This window comes from Perna viridis, chromosome 1, assembly GCF_037379345.1.
Source record: "Perna viridis isolate PV_CMFRI_1.1 ecotype Kerala chromosome 1, ASM3737934v1, whole genome shotgun sequence".
NCBI lineage: Eukaryota > Metazoa > Mollusca > Bivalvia > Mytilida > Mytilidae > Perna > Perna viridis.
This window is the reverse complement of record NC_142445.1, coordinates 5232728-5259302: the sequence shown is the minus strand read 5'-3', so window position 1 is coordinate 5259302 and position 26575 is coordinate 5232728. Positions and strand designations below refer to the sequence as shown.

The 26575-nt window shown below is 34.4% G+C and overlaps 3 protein-coding genes across 9 annotated transcripts in view; 1 reads left to right on the top strand and 2 right to left on the bottom strand.

Annotated features, from left to right (window-relative positions):
• The window catches only part of LOC148626975 (oncoprotein-induced transcript 3 protein-like), a 30620-nt gene extending 12319 nt beyond the window's left edge, over positions 1-18301 (bottom strand). For 3 of the 7 annotated variants that reach the window (XM_088564842.1, XM_088564844.1, XM_088564845.1), the window contains exons 1-5: positions 18160-18298; positions 11081-11168; positions 10455-10711; positions 1796-1883; positions 1209-1405 (exon numbers count right to left, since the gene is read on the bottom strand). The gene's annotated coding sequence lies outside the window, so the exon portion shown is untranslated. Of the gene's footprint in view, positions 1-329; positions 1406-1795; positions 1884-10454; positions 10712-11080; positions 11169-18159 lie in introns of all 7 variants that reach the window. The other 4 variants (XM_088564839.1, XM_088564843.1, XM_088564840.1 and 1 more) reach the window with 4 other exon arrangements.
• The window catches only part of LOC148626973 (uncharacterized), a 46670-nt gene that overhangs the window by 1575 nt on the left and 18520 nt on the right, over positions 1-26575 (top strand). The window contains exons 2-6 of the mRNA XM_088564805.1: positions 13867-14041; positions 15099-15314; positions 15600-15709; positions 25139-25411; positions 26000-26206. Of these exons, the coding sequence (XP_088420931.1) occupies positions 13867-14041; positions 15099-15314; positions 15600-15709; positions 25139-25411; positions 26000-26206 (981 nt within the window). The remainder of the gene's footprint in view (positions 1-13866; positions 14042-15098; positions 15315-15599; positions 15710-25138; positions 25412-25999; positions 26207-26575) is intronic.
• LOC148626976 (uncharacterized) lies at positions 1903-3822 on the bottom strand. The gene is made up of 2 exons (XM_088564608.1): positions 3055-3822; positions 1903-2948 (listed from the first exon to the last, which is right to left on the bottom strand). Exons 1-2 carry the CDS (start codon positions 3820-3822, stop codon positions 2766-2768), a joined length of 951 nt encoding a protein of 316 aa, XP_088420734.1. The 3' UTR covers positions 1903-2765.

Genomic DNA, 26575 nt, shown 5'->3' with positions numbered 1-26575 from the left:
GAGGACGCTTACCATACCGTTGCACCTGGTCCATCATGCTCCAAGTTTTTAGTTGCGTCCGAGTTGCTAATTTACATTGCTTCGTATTTTTTTTTTTTTTTTTTTTTGGTTATTTTATTTTTATTTTTTGTTACATGTTCTGTTTTCTCTGTCTGGTCTTTGTCCCTGGATTACATTCTTTTGATTTCCGCTCGAATCTTGGTTCCCTTGATTACTTTTTCATAATCTCTTCACTAAATATGCGATTGTTCAATGCATTATCCATGCTTCTTTCATGCAACGTTATTTTCCAGGGTAAACCGAAATTCTCACTATGTGAAAAAACAAACCTTCAATTGATAAGTTACTGAAACTCTTTCTGATTACTTGTAAGCAGTCGCCAATATAACATTTTAATTATTTTCTAGAACCCCATTACATTCACCATTAAAGCAATCCCAATGTATATATTTTTACTTTCCAGATTGATCATTAAATCTGCAGTACTGCAAAGAAATATACATTACATATGTAATAGAGATACAATGAAATATCTTTGATTCGTAAAACAAAACTACCAGCCCCTTGTTTAAAAATTAATCTATTGTTTTGTCGTCCCCAAATTAATTTGTTTTGACTACGATAAGGCTTTTGTGTAACTCAAATTAGCTTAATCCATTTCGGATATACATTGGGCATATTCAACATTATTCAATTCATTCGTTTAAAGACGTGGAACCACGACCCACAGCAGCTTTGATTCATATGAATATGTCGATATGTGAACAGGTAATGATACGGAGTTCCAATGATATCACCTGACACTTGAGCCAGATCGTAAATTCAACTTTGTTTAGCTTCCGATCGGCATTTTAATCATTTTATTCTGTCCAATGAAAAAGCTAAAAGATTTATCTCCATTTCTTTCTAATTTATAAAAAAGAACAAACTTACCAGTATTTCATTTGTACATATATGGTCGTTGTGATCAAATCAAACAAAATAAAATATATTTTGACTATTAAATTTAATTAAAAATATTACAAATTAAAAATGATTTTTTTTACAGTAGCCGGGCATGTAAAAACAGAAGTGTTCTTGCAATATATCAAATATTTCTTTGGCAAAATATTGTGCATGCAATAGACTTTCAAGAAAAAAAAATCTTCATTGGTTCTTCTTGGACTACCGGTAGTTAGTGGCGATCTACTAAATTTAACACTACTCACTTAGTTGTTTTGGGGAAGTTTTTTCTATTGTTTGTTCACCGTTGACATAGTTTTATGTCACAATAATGGTGTACGGAATAATTAACAACATTTTCGTTTTGCTTTCGTTGTCCGGCCAGTTCTCCAGGGAGAAATAAACCACATTAAATCGTTAGGTTCCAATATTTATTGCAGTTATATGGATCAACAAAAGGATCCTGCAATAACAATACATAAATTCATAAGACTTGGGTAAAGAAAGATAACCCTGATAGCATAGATAAATTCTATCAGTCAATTAATTAAAATGATATAGTTATAATATAATAACATTACGCCTTCTCTAGGCAATATGATAGTTCTCATATAATGCATTTTCTTAGAAAAAATTTCTGTTGCGCATGAATCTCATGTACAATATTCCACATCTATATATGTTTTAAACACAATGACATGCAAAAATTAATTTAGCATGAAATGTCTAAATAAGCAACAAAAATCAGTTAAAATTAAGCTTAATAGTTACAGACTGAAAGCCAAATATTACCAAGCAAGCAAATAAGTTATATTAGTTAAGTAAATTTCATAAAAATGTAACACTTTCTTACCTCACACTAAGGTGCAAAGGTCAGTTTCCCAGTATATCAACTCATTACAATACTCTGTGCAATAACATCAGCAGTGTCATGGTTACATCTGAATACAAGATTACAATATTAACTATTGTGCTTCAAAATACGCACAATTATATGTAACGCATAACACAAATAAAACACTTACTAAATCAACTTTATAAAATTTATGTTTTATCAAATTAATAATATTTTGATCATTTAGACTTTATATTTATTACTGATTTATATTAACTTATTTATCATTTTATTTAACTTTATTCTTATATTATTTTACTGCTTTATAAGTTTATAAGTCAGTCATCCATTCATTCAGCTCAAATCACTCAAAATGTTATTTTTGGGACAATTAGCAAGATTATTACTAATAAATACCTTTTAAAGTAGAAGAAGTTAATAATGGTGACATAGGTATAAAGTAGACAATCAGACTTCCATCAAAATGAATATTCCAAGATAGATATTCCAATAGTTTTTACTGAGTTACTAAAATATCTGCCATCTAAGATTTTAAATGTATAGAGAGTGACAACAAGAACAAAAGGATTTCCCTCCAAAAGTGCATGTGACTTTCTACCAATTAAATATCCAATAATGCAAATAATCAATATTACTGAAATTCCAAATAAGGAAACAATCCAGGGTCATATTCATGAACTTAGGTCATATACTTAATTTAAATATAAAAATATAAACACAAGGTAACTGACTGATTTTATTTCTGAATGAGTTCTGATTGTTTAATAATTAAAAAGATCAAGTCAAATTATGATTTTTAAATAATATTTTATTAATAAATCTCTCAACTTAAATCATGGAAATTCTGAAAATAAAATTATCTGTATATTCATTATAAAATTCACTCTTCCACATACTCCCCCCACCTGGAAAATGACGTCCCGTCATTTCACGAAGGAGAGTGTGAAGAGGATTCCAAAATCTTGCCTCAGACTGTAATCCCTCCATAAATGGTGAACCTGACAAGGACGTGATGCACCCTCCTTTCCCAATCAGATGCTGGTGTCTGGATAGATCTGGCCATGTCGAACTCACCAGACCTGTAGCGAAGAGGAACTCTTCGCTCTCTGGTGGAACGACGAAGAACTGGTTGGTCGGTGTCATCAATGAACTAGGGATCTCTGCTTCGTCAGGTTGATGATCCTGTTCGCGACTCCTCTCTGGTGAAGCGCGTCTTGTTGGTACTGGTGAAACTTCCTTTGAGATACTCAGAGTACCCTCAGAAGACTGGGCGTCCCCATGAGCCTCATCTGCATCCTGGTTATCATCATCAGCATCTTGGGTTGGTAAATCTCCAGTGATGGATGAACTGAACCACTGCTACCAGTCTCTATGCTGACTACTCTTCCTCCCCATTCTGACTCCTCGTCAGATTCCTCGTCAGTCTGGTTTGGAACCAGTTCTTTCTCCGTCTTCTTGGCAGGTCTTTGTCTCGGTCTTGGTTTTCTGGGAAGCGGTGTTGGCGTGTCGCTGATGAAGCCAATCGGTAACAAGAGGTTACGGTGGCGCGTCCTTGTACGTTCTTGTCCATTCTCCTTCTTGACCTTGAACACTGGTATGTCTTTGTTCGGTTGGCTCAACACTGTGTAGGGGTCATGTTCCCATCTGTCTGCTAGCTTGTTTTTTCCCTCAAAGCTGACAACTTTAACTAACACGCGGTCTCCCACTGGTCCTGTTCCACCACGGACCTTGCTGTCATAATTGTACTTCTGTTTGGTTTTGGCATCTCGTGCTGCTGCTGTTGCAAGATCATGGGCCGGTGTTATTCTGTCTTTCAACTCGGTTATATACTTGGTGCTGATATTTTGATGGTTTTCCTGAAGTCCTAGTGTTGCATCAATGGGTAGACGAGGATTCCTACCAAACATCAACATAAAGGGTGACTGTCCAGTAGTCTTATGTCTAGTTGAGTTGTAAGCAAACACCAGCGGGCTGACATAACTCTTCCAGTTGGTTTTCTTGTTGGAATCCAGAGATCCAAGCATATCAAAAAGCGTCCGGTTGAAGCGTTCGCACTATCCATTGCCCATATAATGGTAACTGGTGGATCTTGACTTGGTCATTCCCATAATACTGCAGAGCTCTTTAATGTTGGTACTTTTAAAGTTGGCACCTTGGTCTGAATGGATGCGTTCTGGTATACCGTAGTGAAAAATGAAGTTGTTGTAGAAGGCATCTGCTACTGTTCTTGCAAGTTGATTCGTGGTTGGGATGGCCATGGAAAATTTGGTGAAGTGGTCTGTTAGTACTAGTATGTGCTGAAAATTCCCTTTTGATGGTTCTAAGGTAAGGAAATCCATACATACAAGTTCCAGTGGTGAAGTTGTTATGTTGACCAGGGGTGCTGTTTGGATGGTTGATGACTTTCTCCTGATACAACGACCACATTCCTCTATCCATGTTGTAATATCCTGGTGCATTCCGGTCCAGTAGAAGCGATCTTTGACCAATGATGTTGTTCGATCTCTACCAGAATGACCCATGTCGTTGTGCATTGCTTCTAAAACAACTGGTACATGCTTCAGTGGGAATACGAGTTGGTGTTTCTCTTCTTCACCAGTTACTGTCACTCTGTGAAGGACTTCATCGATTAACTTCAGGTGGTTGAACTGTTTCAGAAGTGGATTAGGCCCTATGTCCTTCCTGGATGGCTTGGTACGATGAGCGACATATTCCGTACTACGGAGTATATCAGCATCCTGGAACTGCGCTGCCTTCCAATCTACTAAGTTACCAATTCCACTTCCTCTGGGATCTAAGTCTTCCAATATGACATCTGGTGTCAAAGCTAGATTATCCACACATGCCAGATCCTGTGTCGCTGCTTTGCAAATGGCTTGGACGGATTCACTGGTGATGGGACTCCTGCTTAAGGCGTCAACATCCTTGATTTCAAAGTTGTATGCAGCCAATGCAGCCAGCCAGCGATGTCCTGTAGCGTCTAACTTGGCAGATGTCAATATATAAGTAACTGGGTTTTTGTCGGTGTATACAGTAAAGTCCTGTCCGTATAAGTAGTCTTTGAACTTATTCACTACTGCCCATTTCAGTGCCAGGAATTCTCTTTTAGGTGGTGGATAATTCCGTTCCGCTTTGTTGAGTTCTCTACTGGCATAACTGATCACTCGCTTCATTCCTCCCTGCTTCTGATACAGAACTGCTCCCATGGCATCCCCAGAAGCATCTGTATGCAGCTCGTACGGTAGTGAACTATCTGCATATCCAAGGATTGGTGCACTGACTCGATGATCGTTCAGTATCTGGAAAGCCTGTTGTTCTTTATCTTCCCATTTCCATTTATTGGGGGACTTATCTTAGTGCGTTTCTTCTTCGGTGTTGGTATAAGGTCTGTAAGAGGTCAACTAATCTTGCTGAAATCCTTAATAAATCGTCTGTAGTAACCGACGAATCCCAAAAATCTTCTGACATCCTCTGGACTGGTTGGGGTTGGCCAATTGACTACCTTCTCTGTCTTTGATGGATCAATCTCGACACCTTCCTCCGATACGACATGTCCTATATACTTGACCTTACGCTTGAAGAACTCGCACTTGTTGGGACACAGCTTCAGGTTTGCCTCTCTGGTCCTCTGAAAGATGAGCTGGAGATTTTTAAGATGTTCCTCATATGTCCTTCCATATACAATAATGTCATCAATAAAAATGCAGCAGATCTTCAAGTTGTATTCGGCTAGGTAATTCTCCATTAGTCGCTGGTATGTGGCTGGCGCATTGGTTAATCCGAAACTCATGCAGTTGAACTCCCAAAAACAAAGTGGTCCTACGGAAAATGCTGTTCGCTCCTTATGTTCCTCCAATATTTCTACCTGATGGTAACCCGACTTCATGTCTACTACAGAAAAGAACTTGCTTCCAGCACAACAGTCTAACAATTCCTCTATTCGTGGAAGGGCATAACTATCCTTCTTGCTCTGCTTATTGAGTTGTCGATAATCCACACACATCCTGATGGTACCATTCTTTTTCCTAACGATGACTATGGCAGAGGCAAATGGTGAATGAGATGATCTGATAATACATTATTCAAAAGCTGTCTAAGATGTGACCTTACTTCATCATACATAGATGGTGGTATCCTTCGGTATCGATGTTTAAAAGGAGTCTCATCCACTAAGTCGATGTTTTACTAGACCGGTGTGTCCTAAGTCATGATCTCCCTTACTAAAGATGTCGCAATACTGTAGTGTCAATTCCTTCCCCTTCTCAAGCTGTTCCTCTGATATGTTGCTCTTGGTGATTTCAACTTCCTCCAATAAGTTGGTATCTTTTTCACTGGTGATAGTGGACACAGGCTGGACTTCACAAATGATAGCTCTCTTTGGTATGGTAATGGTTCCTTTCGTCATGTTGGATAATTTGACATTTCCTGTATTCTTGTAGTTGTAGTTTAAAAATGAAGGTTCTGTATCAATTTCCTTCTGTGTTGCCAAATATGTTGACTGTATTATGGAAGGTGTTGCTTTGTATGGTATCTCTCTGTCTACAAATCCTTCAACTGTAGTGGTGGTGTTGAGTAAGATGGTTATCCGGTTACAAGTCTTGATTACAGCTAGTCGGTCATTATTCTTCGAAAGTTCTTTTCCCCTCATCGAAAGACAACGGAATGCCAAAGAGTAATCAAGGGAACCAAGGTTACAGCGGTAATCAAAAGAATGTAATCCAGGGACAAAGACCAGACATGGAAAATGGACATGCACAACAAAGAACATAAATTAACTAAAATCATACATACAAAGTAACAAAAGTAAATGAGCAACTCGAACTCAACTAAAAACTTGGAGCATGCACCAGGTGCACCGGTAGGGTAAGCGTCCTCTGCTTTTCTAGAAACACCCACCGAGTTGCTCATAAAAAGTCAAGTCCGGGGTAGACAAACGAGGAAAGGAAAACTATGACCCGTTGAATACATCAGTTTTCATGGTGCTAATGGATACATCATAACGATCCACGAGTTCATGATGACGACCATAAAACTTCTGTAGTGATGAGTTCAATCTTGTAGCAACATAACCCTGTTCCAGAAACCTATTTGTTAGACTTCTGGCGCGATACAAAAAGTCTGCGTAGTTTCGGCAAGCTCTGGCATAACGTATGAGTTGTGATATGAACACTCCATACGCAGGAGTACGCAAAAACCAAGGTGTGTTCAATGCAGCATTCTGTAAATATCTTGCTCCATATTCCTCATTAAGGTGGTATATCATACTCTCTAATACATTGGTTCCTATCAGTGCAGGTATATGCTGACTTTATCTACTCTCTGGTACTATAAGCATCACATGTTTGCTGGTGGTGTTGGTATTTCCAGGTACCTTAATATTTACCTCAATATATCCCGAGTATGGCAATGATGTCCCTCCTGCACATTCTACTTCCAAGATGTTGTCAAGTTTACAAAGTGGTATTGATGATGCAAGATGTTCATTATAGTACTTCTCTGATAAAGTTGAGACAGTGGAACCTGTGTCAAAAAGTGCTGATACCCTTCTTCCATCTATAAATATGTCTGTTTCTGTAGATGTTCCAAACAAACCAGGTGGTGACTTAACATGACTAACCTTGGGACCTGATGAATATCCTGTAAAGCCTAATACCGGCCCCTCTGCATAGGCTTCCTTGAGTTTAAATGTTGTCTCGAGTGGTCTAACCTTACACGACAGCCAATTTGTATATGTCCTTCTTGTCCACAACGTCGACATACTATGGGTTTATGTTGGTATGTTGATTGCTGATTATCAGATTGTTCTTGCTGTTGTGGTTGAGATGAATTGGTCTGCTGCTTCTGGTAATTCCACTTGCCACCCTTACCTCTATTTCCTCTGTAAGACTTTCCTCTATAGTTATTCCCTCTATAACCTCCTCTATAATACTGGGTTTGTTGTTGTTGCATCTCTGTTACCTGAGTACTTAATTGCTGAACCATACCTCTAAGTTCATCCATCTCCTTTTTATATGTGTTAGTCTCTGTGATGGCTTTAGATGTATTGGGTTTAGATTTCTTTGGTTGGTGATCTTTTTTCCAACTGTCGTAAAGCTACTTTAAGTTGATTGAAGTCTTTGGTTAATTCATACTTATAACCACTGATGTCCTTTAATTCTTGTCTAAGACCAGTCCATATCATGGAGTGAAGCATTGAGTTCATATCTTGGTAGGCTATGGTACCCGTCTCTGTCTTGCACTATAGAACTCTGCAAGTAGTTGTTCTTTATTATCTACTGTGCCATACACACTGTCCAAAACTTCAAGTATCTCTTCAATAGGTTTATCGAATCCTTTATACATGACCAATCTGGCTGCAGAACCTGTGAGACATCGACGAATAGCAAAGTCTTTCTGATCTTTGGTGTAGGGTGGATCCATGAGCGCCATCTTCACATCATACCGCCATATGTCATATGGTGTCTCACTTTTATTGTCTCCACCAGAAAATACTCTAACCTTGGGTGGATATGATGAAGTTGCTGCTGGTTGTTGATACCTTACCTTTGGTCCAGCTCCTGTATCATCAGATGATAAAGTGAGTATGTTACCAGGAGGAGGATCCTTTTTGGCTGCAGCATACTTACCAATCCATTCCTCTAATTCTACAGCATTACTTCCCTGAGGGTTAAGACCCATAGCTTGGAATGTTTTAAACAACATAATGAATGTGTCATCCTTCTTTTCTTCTTCTGTGACTTCCGACTTACCGCCTGCCGCTCCTTTTTCTTTCGACATGATTAAGTGTATCAAAATGTACCCAATATCAAAATCAAAAGTGTAAATACACTATGCAAGTATGATAAAATATATCAATCAAAAGATTTGTCTGTACTTAAAATAATAAAATTCAAGTATGCAAGCTTACCTCAATATGTACTGTATTATTCTGCTATCAAATACTGCTATTCGCAAAAAAAACTTACGTTTTACGTTAACAATCTCAAACAAAAGAAAAGTTTAAAGTCTGAAGTATCAAACTATATAAACTTTTGTCTAGCAGACAATTCTCAAATTAAATCAGAAATAGTACATGGATGATTTATCTTAATCCAAACTCACTAGTATACTGTTGTATATATATAAACCAAATATATCTAGGACTTCGGTCTGTTCTTCACTTACCTGTATAAAATTCTCTAAACTCTCACATACTGTATCATATACAACTGTATTTCGACGAGTAAACTACGTGTATGATTGATAGATGAAAATATACCTAGTATGAAATGCTATAAATCTAAATCACATATACATGTATGCATAACTAAGGTAACTGAAGTGGAACACTGGATGTAAAATTGAAATACTGAACACTGAGACCTATTAACTACCTCTCACTCAAGGACTGAAAACTTTCAGATAAAAGAACCTCGACCTATATTATACCAGGGCAATATTTACTTGCAACTGTACACTGTCAACTCAAGCAGCAAAATTCACGAAGAAAAATAGAGCGAAGTATGATCAGGTATACATGCAAGGTGTGAAAGGTATAGGTTAAGTAAATGAGAATGTTAATTCAGGTATCATGCATATAAACGGACTTGCTCACTTGTAAAACGGTCAGTCTATTTATCTATTTTAGAACTTGAACTTCAAATTTAAATTAACTTTAATTAATTTAAATCAACTCTAAGTTTAAAGTTATTAACTTTATATAAGTTAATTCAAAGTTGATTAATTAAATCACAGATTAATTAAATAAAAATTAACTTTTTAATAAATGAAAAAGTTTTAATAAACTTTAACCCAGATTAAAAAATAGAATTTAAGTAAATTTAAATATTCAAAGTTACATCACATACAGATACACTGATTTACAGTAAATAACAATTGTCTAAGTACATCACATCGCATCACATCACAATAACATAGGCATATATACACATAGATACAAGACAATAATAAACATCAGTACAAAACACACATTATGAACATATAACATAACACTATCAACATATAATTTCTATGCAATTCACGAGAATTAAATGTACATTTATGAATGTGTGTATGTGTGCGAAAGTTTTTTTTCAATGACAGAAAAAAAATGCAAAGTTGATCTGTAAACTTGGCTTTGTCTAATTACACATTGATTCCACAATAATGGCTATGTCTCATTTACATTTATTCACAAAAATAGTTGTGAATAATTCAAAAAGTGTAAACAAGTATAAAGTGTGTCTAAAGTTTCACTAAAATTCTATAATCCACACTGTTATGATGTAAATGTATCAAGTTTGTTTACATATATAACTATGACTTCCAGTTGAAGTCCAAGTGACCTTGACCTGAGTGCGGTAGTACAAGGGGGCAAAGTATTACACCTCTCAAAAACTAAGTTCAAATGTGAAAATTAAAGCGTAAACAATCACAAAATATCTCAATGCATCATCGCTATATACCGGAGTACTATATCAATAGTTTAACATAAACGTTTTAGTTCTATAAACTAATATTCAGCAAATATTTTTAGTGTAAACAAATCGGACAATCAACGTAGTATAATTTCAGTGAAAATTTAAAATTTTAAATCGACATATTGCATTCAAATTCTATTAAATTTCAGATAAAACATTCATGAGACAAATACAATACATGAAACATATATGCAAACCTTGTACAATAAATATTCAGCAAATCAGTCAAGTCACTGTCACTGGAAACATATGTGAATCTTCAAGCCGGATGTGAATTCCTCGGTTAAGAATGCGCATTCGGTAAATTAATGTGTTGATCCCGGGAATAAGTCCATTTACTGTAACATTCAAGTTGGGCGCCATTGTTGTCCGGCCAGTTTTCCAGGAAGAATAAACCACATCAAATCGTTAGGTTCCAATATTTATTGCAGTTATATGGATAAACAAAAAGACCCTGCAATAACAATACATAAATTCATAAGACTTGGTAGCATAGATAAACTCTATCAGTCAATTAAAATAATATAGTTATAATATAATAACATTACACCTTCTATAGGCAATATGATAGTTCTCATATAATGCATTTTCTTAGAAAAATGTATTTGTCTGTTGCGCATGAATCTCATGTACAATATTCCACATCCATATATATGTTTTAAACACAATGACATGCAAAAATTAATTTAGCATGAAATGTCTAAATAAGCAACAAAAATCAGTTAAAAATAAGCTTAATAGTTACAGACTGAAAGCCAAATATTACCAAGCAAGCAAATAATATTAGTTAAGCAAATTTCATAAAAATGTAACACTTCCTTACCTCACACTAAGGTGCAAAGGTCAGTTTCCCAGTATATCAACTCATTACAATACTCTGTGCAATAACATCAGCAGTGTCATGGTTACATCTGAATACAAGATTACAATATTAACTATTGTGCTTCAAAATACGCACAATTATATGTAACACATAACACAAATAAAAACACTTACTAAATCAACTTTATAAAATTTATGTTTTATCAAAATAATAATATTTTGATCATTTAGACTTTATATTTATTACTGATTTATATTAACTCATTTATCATTTTATTTAACTTTATTCTTATATTATTTTACTGCTTTATAAGTTTATAAGTCAGTCATCCATTCATTCAGCTCAAATCACTCAAAATGTTATTTTTGGGACAATTAGCAAGATTATTACTAATAAATACCTTTTAAAGTAGAAGAAGTTAATAATGGTGACATAGGTATAAAGTAGACAATCAGACTTCCATCAAAATTAATATTCCAAGATATTCCAATTGTTTTTACTGAGTTACAAAAATGTCTGCCATCTGAGATTTTAAATGTATAGAGAGTGACAACAAGAACAAAAGGATTTCCCTCCAAAAAGTGCATGTGACTTTCTACCAATTAAATATCCAATAATGCAAATAATCAATACTACTGAAATTCCAAATAAGGAAACAATCCAGGGTCATATTCATGAACTTAGGTCATATACTTAATTTAAATATAAAAATATAAACACAAGGTAACTGACTGATTTTATTTCTGAATGAGTTCTGATTGTTCAATAATTAAAATGATCAAGTCAAATTATGATTTTCAAATAATATTTTATTAATAAATCTCTCATCTTAAATCATGGAAATTCTGAAAATAAAATTATCTGTATATTCATTTTAAAATTCACTCTTCCACACTTTCATCAATAACTACGCTATATACAGTGTATCAGCCATTAATAATAAACATGTTATTATTCTTCCAGAAATCATCAAGTTCTCCCCCAAATGAATATGTATCTTCACTTTGCCTTTGTCTTGAATATGAACATTTAATTTGTCCATGTAATTTTCATTAATAAAAAATCACAGTTCATTATTATCATTTTCTATCTTGTAGCAAGTTGATAAAGTGGCTGTACCACAATTGATTTTCCATATCAACAATATAAGTTAAATTGTTATCTCAGTACATGTGATTCTGATTCAACTTCTTCTATAAATTATGGGAGCATATATAGAACCAAACATAATGGGCTGTCTAAATAATTTTTACACGCAATGCTAATCCAGTATGCATATAGGAATTAGTATCAACAGTTTTAAAACAGTGTGTGTACTTCTTTCTAAAACCAAATCCCATTCCAAATGATCGGTAACAAGATATTTTTCCTTTCATCGAAATCAACTATCTTGATTCAGTTAATTATGTTAAGTCATAAATAAAACTTCTAAATAGCTGATTTGTCAATTTTTGATTAATGGTCAATATTTTTAGTTCTAGGTTAGACTTCTCAAAGGGTAATAACTCTAAAGTAAATCACCAATATCTGGGTCAAATACATTTATATGATATCAAAATCATAATAAACCTAGATCTAGACATTGTAAGTGTTTGTATGTTTATCACATTTCAACCATAAAAAATATTGCAAAATCTAAACATTGAAGAATACCTGAAGTCCCCTCTGTCCTGTTGCTGTGCTTCTTCTCTCTTTAAACAAAGTCCTTCTTTTCAAGTCATCGCTGGTGCCTAAAGTAGTTTATTTTGTTCCCAAATTCAGAGAACCACAATCATAATGGATCCTGTAGATGATTATGCTAGATCATGGATGCATAGAGTAAATGGCCAAGAAACAGAATTAAGTGGAGTCCTTGTCATATTGGATACGTACCATACGATCGTTGGTACGGAATCGTATTAACAATCTCACGATGTGTGTCAATAAACGACCAAAGTCAGTATTCAACGATCATAAGGCACTTAAACGGCTTTCATCACTGTATGACGAATATGTTATTGTCAATGCAAACAAAGCTTTAAACAGCATTGTTTGTAAATCCCTTTACCTGAATTGCCTTATCAATGAATTGGGCATTGATAGTAACACCCCAGGTACTGTCACATGCAAACGTACTACTTTGACAAATATAAAATCCTAAACAACCATAAGTCTTTCTGGTCTTTCCTCAACATCGAAACAATACGTAAGGACTTGCCTTACTTGTATTGGATTCCATAACTTCATAAGAATCCATGCAAAGAAATGCATATAGCTAGATATTCACCTTGCTCCACGCAGGAGATGTCGATTCATCTTACATATATAGTACCCGCAGTGCAAAATGGACAGCAAGCTAATTGTATCACTTAAAATTTAATTGGATTGAACTAATTGGATTTTAGTTCTCTTCAAACTTCTGCCTTCTCAATTATTTACCCTATGTTGTCACATGATAAATTGAAATCTTGATTAAAAGGACTTATTCAGAAATCTTTTGCTGCTTCAAGAAATTACATTTTTTCTAGGTCATAAATCCACATACTTTTCTAAAACATCTCAGAAGCTACACAGAAAAACAGGTTTGCAGGATGCTTGATGTCCTAATTGATAACATATTTTTCGTAAAAATTAATTTTCAAGAAACAATATGAAACAACTATTTAATGCTAGAACTTTTTTTTTGTTTTAAAGGAATTTGTTGTACATGTTCATATCAAAATAATTTACAAAGTTCAAGGAAAACAGAGTGGGTTTGCCCCATATTTGCATATGTAATTCATATGATTATGGCTCTTGTTCGTTAGGTCAACAGACGACGAGATTATTGTTCTCAGATGGGAGTACTATTTTACTGATAGATACCGAATCTGGAAACGTTACAACTTTAGCCACAGGGTATAAATGGGTGCTATTCTTAGCCTACCATTACGAAAATAGCTTAATATTTTGGTCGGACATGGACGCAGGCACGATTACCAGGTATAGTTTGTAGTTGATTGAATGCTATGTTTTTGGTTTTTTTTTCATGCCAATAGGGTATTGATATCCATGAAATAGATAATTTATTTCATGCTATTATTATTATTATTTATTTATTTTATTATTATTATTATTATTTTTTGTTTATTTTGCTTTTGTTTTTTTTTTTTTTTTGTTTTTTGCTTGTTTTGCTCATTATACTCAGAAAAACATCCATTTGTGCTTTATTCTCTGCATATTGAAGTTTAATAATAAAGGATGCTTCTTTGGACCTGAGTTAAGTAGCAAAAATCAGTAAATATGTAATAAAATACGAATATGTTATAAAGAGCTGAATATCGTATAAGCTTTGTTCATAAATTCTTTTTCCCATATTTTTAATTCCGTTGCTGATTAGGTGTTACTCCTACAAACACGTGTGCAACATTGTGAAATGCAATATTACGCACATGCATGTTTTGTTTTACAAACCACTGGGTCAATGTCGTTGCAACTGATGCACATTGCTATAAGTTTCCCGAACTGGATGTAGCCTCCTTTTTATATTTTGGTTTTGAATCATTCTTATATTACAATGTTAGTTTTGTTTTTATTTAAATATTCCTATGGTTTTTTGTTCTGATGTTGCTGAGGAAACACGTGGGCAGCATATCGAAATCTGCTATATCTAAATGATTTTGTTTGGTGTGTGTTTCTTTAACACACTTTACTTAATTATGTGTGACTGTTTTGTACTGTGATTTTATTCTTGAAGTATATCATTTGGTGCATACCCTGGATATCGTATTTTGTACATTATTGCATACTTAATTCATTAAAAAACGAGATATTTTTTTATGTATTTTCTAAAGGTATATTTACAAAATACATACACTGTGAGACAGTACCACTATTCTTATCTGTTATCTCTGATTAAGTCTTACTTTTCACAATATGTTATCGGGGAGATTATGTTACAATGCAATCGTTAATCTTTCATTTCAGTAACGAACTAAAATGAAAGTAAATTGACTTTCAATTTTATTAAAAATATTTTAATCTTTTTTCTTGGACATAGATTATCCTATCCATCAGATGAAGCACAAGCACCCACCACTATCATCAAAGGAATACATCCTACGGGACTAGCAGTTGACTATATCCAAAACCATTTATATTGGGCTGACACCGGTTATGATAAGATTTTTAAATCAGAACTAGACGGTTCGAATATTACAGTGGAGTTCGAAGACTTAGGTCATCCATTAAACCTGGAGGTAGACTCAATCAACAGGTACAATCTAAAGATTACTATTATCAAAAGTGTTTATCACTTTAATTCATAAAGTGAATGCAAATTATAAAGTAATCATAAAATAAAAAATGAGAAGTTATCAATGACGTTATGTAATTCAAATAATTGTTAAATCTACAAAATACAGTAGATACAGTCTATCGCTTAAGAGTCACAGAGTAATCAAAGGAACCAAGGTTCTAGTGGAAATTAAAACAATTCAGTTTACTATGTATATAACATTGGGGTATATAATCAAACTTCTGCTTATTTTTATTGTTTCAGATGGCTCTACAGCCAGGTTGATAATAATCGCATCGTAATAAGTCGGTTGGATAGATCTGACGGTGAAGTTCAAAATATTTTTACGGGATCTTCGGAAAACTTTGTAGTAGGTATGGCCAAATTTGAGTATGGTTCTATATAAAACCTGTTTCATAGGTTATTCATTACCTATTTGATATTCAATCTGAAGTAGCTCTGATATATGTAAAATGGAATAATTGACAGACCAATAATACCGATATATCAAATACGTAATAATCAAAATACATGACCAGGACGTAAAAACAGGAAACAAAGCCCAATAACCAAAACATGTAGCAAACCGAATAAATTATATTAAATATAAAAACTGAAGATAGGGAAAACAGAACACAAATTACTAAATTACTAGGAATATGAACAAAAGCAGACAAAAAAAGGGTAACATCTGAAAGAATGTGCATGTCCTGCGCTCGGACTGACGAAGTTCGTGTAAGGTGACATGGTTTTAGAAAAACCGTCAGTTAAGTTCGTCTAAAATGTGTTTTATTGGATTGAGATCAGATGTCTTTGAAAACCGGCACAAAAAATCAATATTCTGTTGCAAAGGTAAAATCTGCGTTATTTGTGCTTTGTGGGGTCTTGCATTATCATGCTGAAAAAGTTATGCCCGGCCCATTTTGATTGAGAAAGTCCACAACATTCGTATTGAAAGTATAAAGTTTCTATACCTCGCACAGATCAAGGTACCGTCAACAAAAACAAAAAAAGCCATCTTCGTGAAGTTATTCCAGTTCATATGATCACGCCTTCGCCTCCAAACACCTCTCTCTCTCTCTCTCTCTCTCTCTCTCTCTCTCTCTCTCTCTCTCTCTCTCTTGGACTATAGCGGTTGCTTCCAACTTTCCGTTTCAACCCTGATATTGCCATTTGTTATACAGATTTTCCTTTTGGCCATTCATTTTGACTATTGCCCAGAATTATCAGTGCGATTATTTTATTTACTAAACACATCAGTCAGTGCATCTTTTTTTTGTGGCGATAAACTATAGCACCACCTTTCGAAAACAGAACATGGCTACATATGTTCATAACTGCATCATAAACGTGCTTGACAGCATCTTAGATGCTCTTATTCATAAAAATTAGTCAATATCAGATGGTAGAATAAAATTATATTTAGTTCATTGGAATTAAGTCTCATTCAGACGATTCGTGCACTGACACGTCGACCCATATCGATATTTTTCCATAACCAAACTGGCAGAAACGATTCTAAAATGTCAGAAATGGAAGACTGTTATTGGCAAGGGTCGCTACGTCTGGACGTCCAAAACGTGACCAAAACCATTCATGTTTACTGGACCATAACTAATGCACGTTTTCGTAAAGTTTTGAAAGACGACGCATTCTGTTTATTCGTGGCGACTTACGGTAAGCATTCAATTAGCCACATATAATTTTGGCTTTAACAAGAGTAACAATTTATTATACTCGGCGTCACATAAATAACATACTGTTAAAATTTGAATAAAAATATTTTCTACGACTTTATTGACACCAACCGTCGTTTAAATTGTCTTAAATGACTTGCTCATTCGTTTAGCCAAACAGCTTCTCAAAAACAAGTCGCTTATTAGCTTAAATCATGCGTAACAAATCCTTACGGGAAAATCCCATACTAATATCCGCCATGTTGGTTTTTACGGGACGATTTGTTTACAAACGAAGTGCGTAAGTTCCCGTCGAACTCCGGTGACAATCGTCTGCTTGATCAACTTCTCGGTATTATACGTTGTTCGCGTAAAATAAATCCGAGATATCCGAAATAACGCCGAATTGCATTCTGGGTTCTTCGGTTTTTGGACAAACCATTTAAACGTAAACAACATCTCCTAGCAACCCGATCACTGTAAACATGGCCGACTTTTTACAATGTAAATATTGCCACCTAGAATTAAAATCTGACCGGAATTTAACGATTCAATGTTTAGGGAGAAGCCGTTTGGCTAAACGAATGAGCAAGTCATTTAAGACAATTTAAACGACGGTAGGTGTCAATAAAGTCGTAGAAAATATTTTTATTCAAATTTTAACAGTATGTTATTTATGTGACGCCGACTATAAGTGAAATTATTAAGTGAAATAAAATGGCCCTAGATCTTTGAATGACAAGATCTTGTAAGACTAAACAAAAGTGCCGGGTTTTAAAACATAGGAACAGAACTGTGTCCCATTGGTATCGAAGGAGGCTCGGGTCCCTCAAGGTTTTTTTTAGATAGGACAGAGGATCACATTACACCACTACGCCGAAACACATACGCATTACCCCAAAAATAAAACCGCATTTATTATTGTTACATGGGTGTGATTTAAAAACAAACACACACACACACACACACACACACACACCGTTCAAAATCGTACCAGTATAAGACGGGTCACTCATGGAAGACATGAGATAACCTATATACCATCATTTTAAATTGCACAATGTAATAAGAACAAACCTGAAATTGATGAAATTCGAAAATAGTGAAAGTCAATATAACAAACATATGTATTGAGTAGTAACTCTTACTTCCCAAATTGTAAGCCATGGTCTCTGAAAACTCTTCGGGCGCAACTCTATTTGTGAGGTTCTGTATCGTAGTTCAGTTGTGTCATACAATAGGTAACATCCATTTTACCAGTACGAATTTCCATTCTTCCATTCTCCATTTAATTAAACGTATTGAAAAAATCTGTAAAACAGCCGCAGCAAATTGTATTCGAGAAAATTCTTAAGGTTGGAGGGAATGGTTGGAGGGTTTTCAAGATTTTTCAAAATGTCTGTTATGCAACCGTCGCAAAAAGGAGCTTGGGTAAATTAAAAAATTACGTGACAATAAGGGCAAATGATAAACCACAGAATTAATGCATGGTATGGGAACTGTTTTTGTTTTTTTTTTTAATCTATCAAATTGTATAAAAAAATTAAACTGGTTTAACAGATAAATTAGATAAACTTAATTAAATAATCATTTTTATGGCGGTAAATGTTACATGTCCAAAAGTTTAGACGTTAAAATTGTACCTTTTTTTCAAAATCCAGAAATGAAAAGCAAATGGTTAGTCGTCTTCCTTTTTTCCACTTGAAAAGAGATTAGGTTTTATCCTTTGGTGACCCAGATTTGTGTATTTCGGTTGTTCTGGGACTAAGTTTTATATTGATTACCACATTCAGTTTGATTAATAACTATCAAGGGGGTGAGGCACTAAACATTTTTATTCACGCTTCCACGATTATATCGACAGGATCGTGGACAGATAGATAGTTGATGTCAAGTATTGATAGTTGAACGAAACAAACGTTGTAAAAAATCGTGAACTATTTTCCTGTTTCTTAGTTAATTTTTTTGTTACTATTTCAACAATTACCGTAAATATTGCTATTCATACAGTCCCTGTATGGGATAAACTTCCCACTTGCCCCATACCCCATTGCCTCATTCCCCATGACCTCATCCTCCATTGCTCCTTCCCCAATAACCCTATACCCATTCCCTATTACCACATCCCCCGATAGCCCCATTCGCCAATGCTCCATCCCAAATGGCTTCGACTTAATTCCTGCTGTCCAATGCCTATTCCCCATTCCGAAAAAAAGTAAAGTAAACGTTTTTCTCAAACACATATGACGCATTACGAAGTTTTGTGCAATCAATATTGGTTTGGCTGTCGCCGCCGGGTTCGGGAATTACCAAAATCACGCGATACTTGCACTGTGTATTATCGCCACTCCGAGGTGCATGAGAAATAATCATGCAAAGTATTCGGAAAACTATAGCTATGTGTATAAAATGTGAAGGAATTTCATTTCTAAAACGATTCGTAATAATGGATATTCTTGTTTTATTTCGAATTTAAAATAGTAACACTAATTTCAAAATGCATACATATTCAGTCGCAGTTCCACAAAATAACATATTTCTGTAAGTTGTATGGGTGCAAACAAATTTCAATAATGGACTGATATTATTGTTTAAAATGTAAAAAAGGTCAAAATAAGCATTGGATGTGTGGCTGCGACACAATTATTTTAGTCCAATTTCTCGAAAATGATATATTGCTCATTTGCTTTTGTTACTTTGTATGTATGATTTTAGTTACTTTATGTTCTTTGTTGTGTATGTCTGTTTTCCATGTCTGGTCTTTGTCCCTAAATATTAAAAATTGCCAATATTAGTATCTGCTTGGTGGCTGCAACACTCATATTTTAGTCCAAAATTACCTTAATTTCAGTCCAATTCCTAAAAATGACATATTTCTGCAAATTATAAGGATGAAAGCAATTTTAGTTTCAATAATGCTCCAAAATTATTGTTTACAATATTAAAAAATGGCACTATTATCCTTTTCGTGGTTGCGACAAATGTCATATTTCTGCTAATTGAACGGGAATCAACATTTTAAGTAAAACAAAAATATCAATATGTTTAAAATGTCAATATTAAAATCATGCGAGTGTCTTGGAAAAAAATGTTTCAGTCCAAATTTTCAAAAATGACATACGTTTAGAAATAGTATAAGCGCGAACATTTTTAATCAGAAATTAAATATTCTACAAATGTACTAAATATCAAAATAAAATTCAAACGAATAATGAAGTGCGACACCTGTAATCATTAAAAATTACAAAAATTACCCTAAAAGAAGAGTAAAAAAAGAACAAATATAATTGACAATAAATGGAATAGTATCTTAACTAACTATAGATTGCAATTATTTCAATGTGATGTTTGTTGATTATTGAAAGAGTAATCAAGGGAACCAAGGTTATAGCGGTAATCAAAAGAATGTAATCCAGGGACAAAGACCAGACATGGAAAACAGACATACACAACAAAGAACATAAAGTAACTAAAATCATACATACAAAGTAACAAAAGTAAATGAGCAACTCGGACTCCACTAAAAACTGGGAGCATGGACCAGGTGCACCGGTAGGGTAAGCGTCCTCTGCTTTTCTAGAAACACCCATCGAGTTGCTCATAAAAAGTCAAGTCCGGGGTAGACAAACGAGGAAAGGAAAATTATGACCCGTTGAATAAATCAATTTTCATGGTGCTGATTGATACACTATAACGATCCACGAGTTCATGATGACGACAATTAAACTTCTGTAGTGATGACTTCAATCTTGTAGCAACATAACCCTGTTCCAGAAGCCTATTTGTTAGAGTTCTAGCGCGATACAAAAAGTCTGCGTAGTTTCGGCAAGCTCTGGCATAACGTATAAGTTGTGATATGAACACTCCATACGCAGGAAAATCCCATTTTTCGTTTGTTTTTTGTTTTGTTTTTGTTTTTGCTGATAAATTGTGAATACGAAAATCGCCAAATTCATCGAAAGAACCCCAGAAGTATAAATTTTGATAATACTAAACAAAAAATACCAAATAAGTCATTTTCTACAGAAGCATTAATACTCTAGGGGTTTTGACATTGAAAAATATGTCAATTTAAGCGATTTTTCGGCGGAGTAGGGGTACATTTTTTTCATTTAACTGCAAAACTCTAGGTGTTACTGCAACTTTCTTGGTGTTATTGTAAAGCTGAGACATTGGGCTACATGATGGTACATACAAATATCAATTTACTTCGTTCTGTAGAATAAAAAAAATAGAAATAGATTTTTGCCTCAACGAAGTATGAAAAGTAATAAAAAAATACAAAAATGCTTCAGTTTATTTTTTTGGCGACAAAAAGATTCGTACAGGAAGGTGTAAGGATGCATGAAAATCATCTTTTCGTTGATGAGTGGCGGGGTGCACGGGAGTTATCTCCCCCAACGTTTTAGTGCCTTCCTACAGGTTTCACATGTGTAAGTAACAAAATCAAAGGAGGCTTAGTAAAGTTATACTCCAAAAATTAATGTTTAATGCAAAGATGAAAAAAAAACATATATCATATGTTTGTCTTGCTGAAGGTGTCTTCCTAATTTCGAAAGCATTCGTATCGAAAAGAAACATGTTCTTGCATGGAAGTTTAGCAATGTTCTGTTCAAATTTGTTTGACCGTAACGTCTGACATTTGAGCGACGAACCCGAAAATATAGGTGTTTTCCCATTCGTAAAATTACTTCATGGATAGTGAGGCAGATATATTACATTAAATCATATTATACTTAGTGAAGTTATACTGCATAAACTTATTTACAGATAAAGCAAGAAAAACGGTGTGCAATTATCACTAACATGATAAGCTATTTTTCCTTTTTGACCTCCATATTGATTTCGATCAATATCTCAAAAAGAGATGCACACTAGAAATATGTAATAAGATTCAGGGAAAGTTTCATTAAATTCCATTTCGTGTTGTAGGAATATTAACGGAGAAGAAATTATTCCCCTATGTCCCAATATTCACAAATGGTAAAGTCCATGTTTTGAAATGTGACACCCTAAATTAATACGGATCAAAATCTAAAACAGGATGTTGAAAATTGGAACATGTCATAAAGATTTGTAAGCGTAATCAAGGGAACCAAGGTTATAGCGGTAATCAAAAAAAAAGTAATCCAGGGACAAAGACCAGATATGGAAAACAGACATTCACAACAAAGAACATAAAGTAACTAAAATCATACATACAAAGTAACAAAAGTAAATGAGCAACTCGGACTCCACTAAAAACTGGGAGCATGGACCAGGTGCACCGGTAGGGTAAGCGTCCTCTGCTTTTCTAGAAACACCCATCGAGTTGCTCATAAAAAGTCAAGTCCGGGGTAGACAAACGAGGAAAGGAAAATTATGACCCGTTGAATAAATCAATTTTCATGGTGCTGATTGATACACCATAACGATCCACGAGTTCATGATGACGACCATAAAACTTCTGTAGTGATGACTTCAATCTTGTAGCAACATAACCCTGTTTCAGAAGCCTATTTGTTAGAGTTCTAGCACGATACAAAAAGTCTGCGTAGTTTCGACAAGCTCTGGCATAACGTATGAGTTGTGATATGAACACTCCATACGCAGGAGCCGAAGGGATGTTACCACAGATGAAAGGAAAGTTAACAATACTGAATGAAAAGTCATCACGTTTGTCGTAAAGTGTGGTCAGTAGTTTTCCTTTTCCATCGATTTCTAAGTGTAGGTCAAGATATGAGGCTGACTTCACAGTGTCTGTAGTATTCTTTATCTCAAGTTCTTTAGGGTCGATGCGATATATCAAATCCCCGAAATTAGGATTGTTTAAAGATAATGCGTCATCTATATAGTGGAAACTAAGATTAAAGGATCCAGCCAAACGATATTCTTTTTTTCTGATCAGATCAGCTATAAAGTCAGCCTCATAAGAGTGAAGGAATAGGTCAACAAGTAAAGGAGCACAATTTGTTCCCATTGGAATGCCGACCGTTTGTTGAAGATGTAAATGGCAAGACCAAAAAGAATTTTGTCAATCCTACTTCCACAACCAAAGGTTTCGCTAGTTGATTTTTCTTCCAATTATTTTGTTTCTACAGCACATCGTCTGCATATATCAGTCGATTTCATGAAATTTACGTAAATAGTTCACTTTCTTAATCTTTGGTAAAAATTTGGCGAAGAAACAAAATATTTTTACTCTTTTACCAACATCTTCTGTGATAGCTTCGATTGATTCATTTTTATTCTTTTATATTTGAATGAAAGCTATGGATTATTTACAAGGCTAACATGAATTCAAATGGCAAATATATAGCCAAATAGGCCTAAAACATGCAATTTTTCACGACATAATCAATCTGTCACTATAATTTTTCTCAACAATATGAAGAGGATGACATTGTTAAAAATACCAACTAGTAAGAAAATTATCATTGTCAGTTAACAAGTTATTCACATCCCTTTAGCTACCATTATTTCAATCTCCTGCACAGAGGGCATATGTATACTCTATTTCAAAGCTTAACAACTCTGTCACACACATTGATAAAGCCTTAATTTTGTTCTAACTATAAGTCGGGATATCTTCATTGTAGTTGAACATGTTGTATCTTTTTTCCTTTGGTTTTGGCTGAGTTTCAGACCCACTTCTGACAGAAGTACAGAACTTATAGAAGCACTGCGCCAGTGTGTTATATTTAGTTTGAGTTCTCTCCCCCAGAATATTGGATTAGTCAATATAACTGTATGTCTGACCTCTCCACAAAAAAATCTATATTTAAAATTTCCATTTACTGCAAGTTCATTTAATGGTAAAGGAAAATTTCAAATTGAATTGTATATTTTCACCTTGACACTAATGGCGATGTTGTGTTACGGCTCTATTGTAAAATGGGAAGTAATACCACTTTCTCAATTGGCTATATTCCAACCTAAGCGATACTGTGAAAGTACTTTTATTCGTGGATACCAATTTTCGTGGATTAGAGAAGAAACACAATTTCGTGGATTCTTGAATTAATGGTTTTGATATTTTCAATATACACATCATAGGATTCTTCTTTTCGTTTTGGAACCAAATTTTGAAGTTAAACGTACCCACGAAAACCTTCCGGTGACAACAATTGTTTTCCTTTTAACGGATGTGACGGGCTCGAATATAAAAATATAGTTAATCGGTCAGTCGTTTATCACCCAACTGATTTATTCAGTTATCTAAATATGGGCGTGTTATCGGTATACATTGTTGTCGGAATGCCTTTCGTATTGATAAAAGTGCAAACATAAATGAATTGAATGTCATGTCTGGTACTAACCCAAAATGAACTGCTCTTATACAAACCCATATGTGAATAAACAGTCGTAATGGTTTGAAAACAGTCCATGCTTCTAGATATACAGCGGACCTGCAAAATCAATTTCTGTTAATGTAAGCAGAACAACCAGTCACGCTATTCTTTGTCAAGGGCAGTTAATCTGGTTTTGTGTAAGGTTTTCGGCTCTTTTTAATGGAGTTTGACGCAGGTGTGATTAACGCAACGAATCGGATAAAACACACCGCGTCTGATGTTTTTTAAATGGAGCCTATGTGAAATTGGGTGTAACCCTGTACATTCACTGCAAAAGTCGGGTGTTTTGGTTTATAGAATGATTTCTCGAATATTTGTTCCATGGTGGAATTTGTGGCATTATAAGGTTATTTATATTTGGCTTTCATTGATCCGTTTGCCAAGCTTAAACCTACAGTACCGCTGGAAGTCAACAAGATAAATAAAAAAATTAAACGAATGTAAATCCGTTTTGTGGAATCATTTTTTATACCTTTTTGGTTTGGTTTATTTTAAATGTATATGAATGGCCTTTACGTTGTCTATTTTAGGGCAGTTTCTTGTCCCCTGATTTGAAAATAAATATTAAAAATTGCCTGGTAGAAGTATTTGTTACTTATTGTGTTGTCGTCTGAAATATCCGAAATAAGTCATCTAAATCATCAATCCTATTCGATCAAACTCTTCAAAAATTTGACCAAAAATGTTCGATTATGGAAAGCTTTCAATCGATGACTTTTCGAAATGACAGTAGCAACTTGTGCCAGTTTTGTACAAGTACTTTTTTTATTTAAAAACTAATTATTTACAATTTTAGATACAGAGGATGGTCGTATTTACTGGACTGACTATAATTCTCTACTATTACAGTCGGCATTATTGAATGGTTCTGATGTGCAAACTGTATTTGATTTTTCACCGCATAGAGGTACTTTGATGGGCATTGCTCTTGACCGCAGTTCCATATACTTTTCCGATTGGTCAGCAGGAAAACTTTATGAAATATCTAGACAAAACGAGCAACCAGAATTGAAGTTGTTATATACAAGCAATTATAAATTGATGAGCATTAAAGTATACAAACCATCGTGTAAGTGATATATATTTCAATTTTGTTCTACATGTTAAGAACGCCCTTGTATATTTTTTTTTTTTTTTTGTTTTGAAGTGTTTTGTGTACATTATTACATTCAAAAATGTGTACGTCCAGAGTTGCTATAAGAAAATCGGTCAGAATAATCAAATACCGTTATATTGCTTCAATGAGACATTTACAACCACCGAATGCTTTCTGTAATTCCAATATCGCAACAAAGACAATACATTTCACAAGATAGATAGTAGGGTACCTAAGTGCAACTCCTCGTTCCTGAATAATTCTGAATGAAACCAATATGGAAGTAGTATTTAGCAATGTCATTTTTTTTTAATGCAACGAACTTCAATCGTTTAGCTTTATTTGGGCGTTGCAATTTAATCAAATCAGAAACCAAATCTGTATAAGTTGTGTTTTTATGCATCTTGTTCATGTATCGAAATATCTGGCTTTAACAAGTGTTTGGGGGTTACGAAAAATCAAGGATAAAATTGAAATTCTACAAAATTGTTATGCGCATGCATGACACAGAAAGATAATATTGTTTTCATTTTCTAAATTGTATCAAATATCGCATTAAAGATTCCAAATGCTCAAACTTCTCAACGATAACTAATGAAGAGAGAAGATCTGCAAATTATACAATACCTTCGTCAGATGAAATACTTTATAACAACCACGAACTGGAACATAAGTGGTATAGAGTGGAGAGCCTGAATGGAGAGGAAATTCCTAACTACCCACCTGGTGACCTGCATTGTGGTACTAATAAACCAATATGGATCAATGGTAAATGTTATATCTTTTATGATTTTATCAATGACTAAATGTCTAGTCTTGTGTCCGCCCAATGTCTTTACTGTAATGTAATAATCTATCTCCTAACATCATTTTTTTTAAAAACATTCCTACCATTAATTCCTTTCCTTAATAAAATTTGGTTGTTAATCTTGCTATATGCTATTTTTTATGTAGTTTGGTCGATATGAACTTGAATTGGTGATTTTTGTTCAGTCGTTATTGTTTACTTGTTATATCTACTAAGGGATACTTACCTTTGCTTACGAGTATTAGTTTTTATCGTATTATTGTTAACTTTAACATAGTTCAGACCGCAACAACACTTGCATTGCGTCGTTTATAGGTATATGTTTTTAC